At 63.9% G+C, this 6,098-nt stretch overlaps 1 protein-coding gene across 1 annotated transcript in view; it reads right to left on the minus strand.

The window, feature by feature from the left end:
• UNC13A (unc-13 homolog A (C. elegans)) overlaps positions 1–6,098 on the minus strand; it is an 80,115-nt gene that overhangs the window by 362 nt on the left and 73,655 nt on the right. Inside the window, exons 38-43 of the mRNA XM_014948998.1 lie at positions 5,050–5,106; positions 4,810–4,890; positions 4,542–4,689; positions 3,452–3,508; positions 1,642–1,734; positions 1,390–1,549 (exon numbers count right to left, since the gene is read on the minus strand). Coding sequence (XP_014804484.1) covers positions 1,390–1,549; positions 1,642–1,734; positions 3,452–3,508; positions 4,542–4,689; positions 4,810–4,890; positions 5,050–5,106 — 596 coding nt within the window. The remainder of the gene's footprint in view (positions 1–1,389; positions 1,550–1,641; positions 1,735–3,451; positions 3,509–4,541; positions 4,690–4,809; positions 4,891–5,049; positions 5,107–6,098) is intronic.

Here is a 6,098-nt window from a genome sequence, read left to right on the forward strand (position 1 = left end):
GATGCTCCAGGGCATGGGGACGAGGGGCGATCCTGCTGTGCCAGCCATTCCCCAACAACCCCCCCGGGAGGGGGTGGGTGTGTGTGAGACACCACCCCACAGCCCTTCCCTTGTGTCGCTCCATGAGGTTAGGGGGTCAGGATGGGGGTTCCTCCATCTCAGACAGGCTGGGAAGGGGCAGATCTGTCCCCTTGCCTGGTCTGGGGCCCTTCCCTGCAGCCCCCCCCAACCCCAGCACCTTCCCTTTGGGGTGGGATGGGGGCATGGCCGTGCTCCGAACCACTGTCATGGCCAGTGTGGCCAAGAGAGGGACAGGAGGGGGTTTGTCACTGCAGCCACGTCTGTCCCTCACCCACACCAGGGCCAGGAAGGAGACTCCTCTCGTGGCCGCTCTTATGGCTTATACATGGCTGGAGGAAGCTGTAGAAAAGGGGCTGGGAGGTGGTGGTGGGGTGGGGGGAGATGGCGGTAACGGCTGGGGGAGGGGGGGAGGGGGGGGGGGGGGGGGGGACAAGGGACAGAATTACAGAATCTTCACGGTTGGAAGGGACCTTTGAGATCATGGAGTCCAACCACCAAAAAAAAAAACAACCCACGACACAACCCAAACCAACACCCACCCCACACGCACCCACAGAGAGACAAAACCCAACAACCTCGGGCACTAGAGCATGCCCTGAAGAGCCACATCTACACGTTTCTTAAATATCTCCAGGGATGGTGACTCCACCACCTCCCTGGGCAGGCCGTTCAGTGCCTGACCACTCTCTCAGGACAGTAATTCTTCCCAATATCTAATCTAAACCTCCCCTGCCCCAACTTCAGACCATTTCCTCTGCTCCTGTCATTATTCCCTTGGGAGAAGATGCCAACCCCCACCTCTCGACAACCTCCTTTCAGGGAGCTGTAGAGGGCAATGAGGTCTCCCCTCAGCCTCCTCTTCTCCAAACTAAACATGCCCAGTTCCCTCAGCCTCTCCTCGTATGACTTGTTCTCCAGACCCCTCACCAGCTTGGTGGCTCTCCTCTGGACACGCTCCAGCACCTCAATGTCCTTCCTGTAGTGAGGGGCCAGGCGGTGTTGGCACGGGGAGGGGGTCACACTCCCATGCCCCCTGGCTCTGAAACAGCACCCTTTATGGGTGCTGCCTCCCCACTACCTTTTGTTTTTTTTCCTTTTCCCCAATCCCTGCCTTTACCAATGAGTAAACATCTAAAACAGCCCCGGGGGATGAGAAAAGTTGGTGGCAGACCCCAAGATTGGGGGGGGACGCATCGCCCAGCCCGGCCCCATGCCCGGGGGATGAGCAAAGTTGGTGGCAGACCCCAAGATTGGGGGGACGCATCACCCAGCCCGGCCCCATGTCCCCAGCCCCACGGTGCCACTCACAACTGGAAGCTCTCGTTGTACTTGGGGGCCCAGCTGTTGTTCTTGGATTTGGTGGCAAATTTCCTCTTCTTGTCACTGAGGTGGGGCCCGATGATGTTGACCTCGATGAAAGGCCGGAAGATGCCCGACGTCTGCCACTTGAGGTCATTCGCGGCCACCACTGCAAGGAGGGGGCATGTGAGGATCATGGCATGGGGGGGAGGAGGGGGGGTCCACCTGCCAGCCCCTGGCACCCCGATCAGGACAACCCACCTTTGACAGTGACTTTGTGCTCGCTGGTGCCGGGGTGGGTGAAGAGCTCCACGTGGATGGACACCTCCCCGACAGGGTCATCCACACCAGAGCCTGCGTGGCAAAGGGAGGAACCGTCAGTGACCGTCTCCTCTGTGTCCCCTGATGTCCCCTGCCCACCACCAACCCCACTGGAGGAGGCAGGTCACTACCCCCATGGGGCGAGAGCGGGTGGGCAGCTGGATTTGGCTCAGTGTGGCCTCTGCCAAAGGGCTCTGGGGACAGTGACATGGGGCACAGCGACTGTCAAGGACGGCTGGGGCTGGCACCAGGCTGGGCTGGGGGATGGCAGGACCCCCCCAGCACCAGGCCAGCTCTCTGCCATCCCCACCCCACATCGGCAGGGCCCAGTGAGCCTCCTTTGCCCATCTGGGTGGGATGGGGCAGGGGACAGTGACCCCAGCTCCCCCCCACACACACACTATGGTGCCCGGTGGGGGCCGTGTCAGTGCTCTGAGCATGGCATCAGCACAGCCCTGGGCAGGAGGGACCCAATCTGGTCCTTGTGCCACAGCACTGCCCTGGCCATGCCAGGCTGGTGTCCCCTCCATCCCTCTTGCGTCCCCTCCATCTCAGGGACCACAAACACTGCCCTGGCCATGCCAGGTTGGTGTCCCCTCCATCCCTCTTGTGTCCCCTCCATCTCAGGGACCACATCGAGCCCTGGGGTCCCCAAGCCTGGGGAACTTGGGTGACCTGCGACCAACAGCCCACCCTCTTCCCCCCCCTCCCTCCAAGAGCCCTGCATGCACCCATGGGTGAAGGAGGGGGTGCAAGGCAGAGGGACAGGCTCTGTGGGTCGGAGGGGGCCAAGGAGATCAAACCGAGCTCAGCAGGAAGCTCTCAGGGTGGAAAGAAGAGTGCGAAGGAGGACACCCCCCCTCCCCATGTCACCCTGTGACCCCCTCCATCCTCCCAGCACGAGGGTGCCAGGCCAGGGGGGGAGGCTGGTGATGGCAGACTCTCCTCTCCAGTGTCCGGGGAGGGGAGGCCAAGCATGGGGTGCAGTCCCGGCCCCCCCCTCGGGCAGGGTGCGATGGAGGCCAAGCGGGGCCCGCGGGAGCTGGTGCTCATTCCTCACGTCCCTGAGCTCGCCGGAGCAAGGCTAGTAATGGTCCTTCTGGCAGCAGAGGGGATGGGGGGGGGGACAGGGACACTGTCACAGCCTCAACTCCCAAGGGGACAGCTCGCAGGGAGGCCATGGTGGGTGCCCACCCCCCGGCAGCAGCACTGGGACCAATGTTGGGGGGGTTCCCCCCAAAGCATGCAAGAGAAGGCGGGTACCCCCATCCCCATGGGGCACGGCCCCCCCTCCCCGGGCTGGAGGGGGTGGGTCAATACAGCTGAGCTCAGCTCCTCCGAATTCAGCCCAAAGCAGCCCCCCAGGAGTGCGACGGCTCGCAGGGAGGCCGTGGTGGGTGCCCAACCCCCGGCAGCAGCACTGGGACCAATGTTGGGGGGGTGCCCCCCAAAGCGTGCAAGAGAAGGCGGGTACCCCCATCCCCATGGGGCACGGCCCCCCCTCCCCGGGCTGGAGGGGGTGGGTCAATGCAGCTGAGCTCAGCTCCTCCAAATTCAGCCCAAAGCAGCCCCCCAGGAGTGCAAGGGGAGAGGGGGGCGCAGGGCTCCAGCTCTGCCCATGCTAAGGGTCCCCAAGGGTGGTGGCACCGGGACAGGGCTCCTGGCCACCCTGGCCCACAGTGCCAGGACTGTTACTAGCCCAGGCCGGCGGCGGCAGGCAGGTGCAGGGGCGGGCGAGCGGCACACGTACCCTTCTCAGGATAAATCTCTTCACTAAGGGTAAACCTAATACCTTTCCCACCATGAACTAGTGGGAAGGAGAGAGAAAGAGACGGAGACACGGCACAGAGTAGACAGAGAGAGGAGGAAGGAGACAACGTGCGTTAGGGACGGGAAGGGTGACAGGGAGGGGGGAAGAAAACAAAGAGAGAGAAAGAGAGATCAGATCTCGCAGACAGACGGACGGCCGAGCATCCGGACAACACTGCAGCGACACGGGAACGCCGGGCACCTCCCGGCTCCCAGCCCCCGTCCTGGGGCCAGGCTGCACCCAAGGGTGCTGGCACCCAACCCCACGTCCCCAACACGGCTGGCACAGGAGGCACAGACAGGACAGACGTCCCTTGCAGGAGACGCACAGACACCAAACGCACGTCCCACTCCCCCAGGACGCAGACAAGCCTGGCCGGGGGGCTGTGCCATGGCCCAGGACTGCCACCGGGCATCTCTGTCCCCTCCTCGGGCAGCCAAGGGGAAAAAATTGGCAGCGTTTGGAGCCAAGGGGCAGTCATACCCCGGGGGGTGCCCAGCAGCCTCTCAGACGGGAGGGTGGGCAGGGCCGGAGATGGCACTTGGCACCCAGGAGGGATCCCAAATCATGGGGTACGTGGGACAACCAGGACAGCCCCTGGCACGGCATCCCGGTGCCACCAATCTGAGCCCTGGCCAGGCTGGCACTGCTCGGCCGAGAGCATCTGTGCTGGGTGACAAGGGCCATCCAGAGGGGACAAACACCATGACACATGGCCAGAGGGTGACCTTCTCCCCCCCCAGCCCTGACCAGCCCCATTCCTGTGCCAGCCCGGCCATGCCCTGGCACTGGGGACACACTCTTCTTGCTGGTTGGGGACTCGGGGGTGCCAGGCTGCCTCTGGGCACCCACAGCCCCTCTTCACCTGCAAACCATGGGAGGAAAAAGCCCTTCCCTCCCCACCCATCCCTCCATGAGCCCGGCTGGGACCCCAAACCCCACTGGGATGGAGGCAGGGAGGGTCTCTGGCCGTGGGGCAGCCAAGCCCCTGCGTGGGGCAGGGTTGGGGGGCCAGGGTGGTGCATCCTACCCTGCGACGTTTGAGTCTGCACGAAGGTTTTGATGAGGAGGTCGGTGGCCTGGGTGTAGAGGGACAGGGCGTAGCGCAGCGACTGCAGGTCAGGGCTCTTCTCCAGGAACGTTTTCTTCAGCCCCACACCGCCGGCGTGGAAGTATTGCTGGGGGTGGGGGGAGAGGGGTGAGACAGCCATAGGGTCCTCAGCAGCTCTGCTGGAGACCTCAGCTCTGTGACTCAGAGCTAGAGCCCCTGGGGGCACCCCTTTGTACTCCATCCTCACCTTGATGGTGTCCAGCGCCAGCTCCACCACTGCGCATTGCTTTGGGGTCAGGCTCTTGGCTTCCTCCCGCACCATGTGGTCCTGTGGGGCACAAACGGCCCATGGGACCACAGCATGGACTCCTGCCAGCCACGGCCACCAACAAGCGCTGCTGGGGTCCTTGCCATGGTGCCAGTGCCACCCAGAAGGGCTCAGCCCACCCGTGCCCCCCCCGCCCCAGCTCAGGCTCCCAGCCCTCACCTTCAGCTTGGAGAGCTGCCCCAGCTCCTTGGCTGCGTTGAAAATCATCTGTGTGCCCTGCAGAGAGCAAAGAGACAGGAACGGCCCCGGTGAGCGGCCGGGCTAGGGATGCCATGGCCAGGCTGGGCACACGGTGCCAGGAGCTTGGTGCTGCTCAGGGGGCTCCCCCGACCCCCCCCAGGCAGCCACAAGCCATGGGGATGCTGCTACAGGGAGAGGGTGCAGCCCCTCGAGTTCTCAGCACAGGTGTGTAGCTGGGGGCTTGGGGACCCCAGGGCAGGCCATCACCCTGGCATCAGGGACCTCACACCCTGCTCAGCACAAGCCACGGGGTCCCCCATCCTGTTCCCTGTGGTGTCCAAGCGCCCACTCCTGCACCCCACAGATGGCACCGTGGGGACAGTCACACAACGTCAGGACAGGGGGAGCAGAGAGCGAGTGCAGGGGGGGCAGCGGGCACGGGGAGGATGCGGAACGGTCCCCCTGTACCCCACGACGCTGGCAGCCAAGCCAAACACCCCCCCGCCACCCAGATCCCTGCCCAGTCCCAGCCCCTTTTCACCCCATGGTGGTCCTCATGGGCCACCTTTGCCTGTCCCGTGCCACCCTCACGGGCAGGGGCCATGAAGCCATCCCATGGGACTGACTGGCACGGCTCTGGGGGACACAGCCCCATGGCACAGGCAGATCCCACTTGCCTCCCTGGTCCGGCAGCCGCTCACCAGGCTGAGCACCAGCTCTCCTCCAGTGCCACAAGCAGCTGGGTAAACTGGGACCCAGTGGGACAGAGGCAGCGACTCCCACCTCCTTCCCCCTCCCAGCACCAGTAGGTCCAGTCCTTCCCAACAGTGAGAAACCCCAGCATCTATCCCATTAATCATTACATTCTTGCCCCTCCCATGCCCTCCTTTTGTACCACCCCCCATTAGCCCTTTGTGCCCCCCCAACCCCCAGTTCTGTCCCATTAACCCTTCCCATGCTGTCCCCATCTCTCCCAGCCAGCGAACAGGCTGGGAGCTGGGGACACTGGTGTCACCCAAGCAGAGCAC

This window comes from Calidris pugnax, unplaced genomic scaffold (genome assembly GCF_001431845.1).
Source record: "Calidris pugnax isolate Ruff unplaced genomic scaffold, ASM143184v1 scaffold170, whole genome shotgun sequence".
In the NCBI taxonomy this organism is placed as follows: domain Eukaryota; kingdom Metazoa; phylum Chordata; class Aves; order Charadriiformes; family Scolopacidae; genus Calidris; species Calidris pugnax.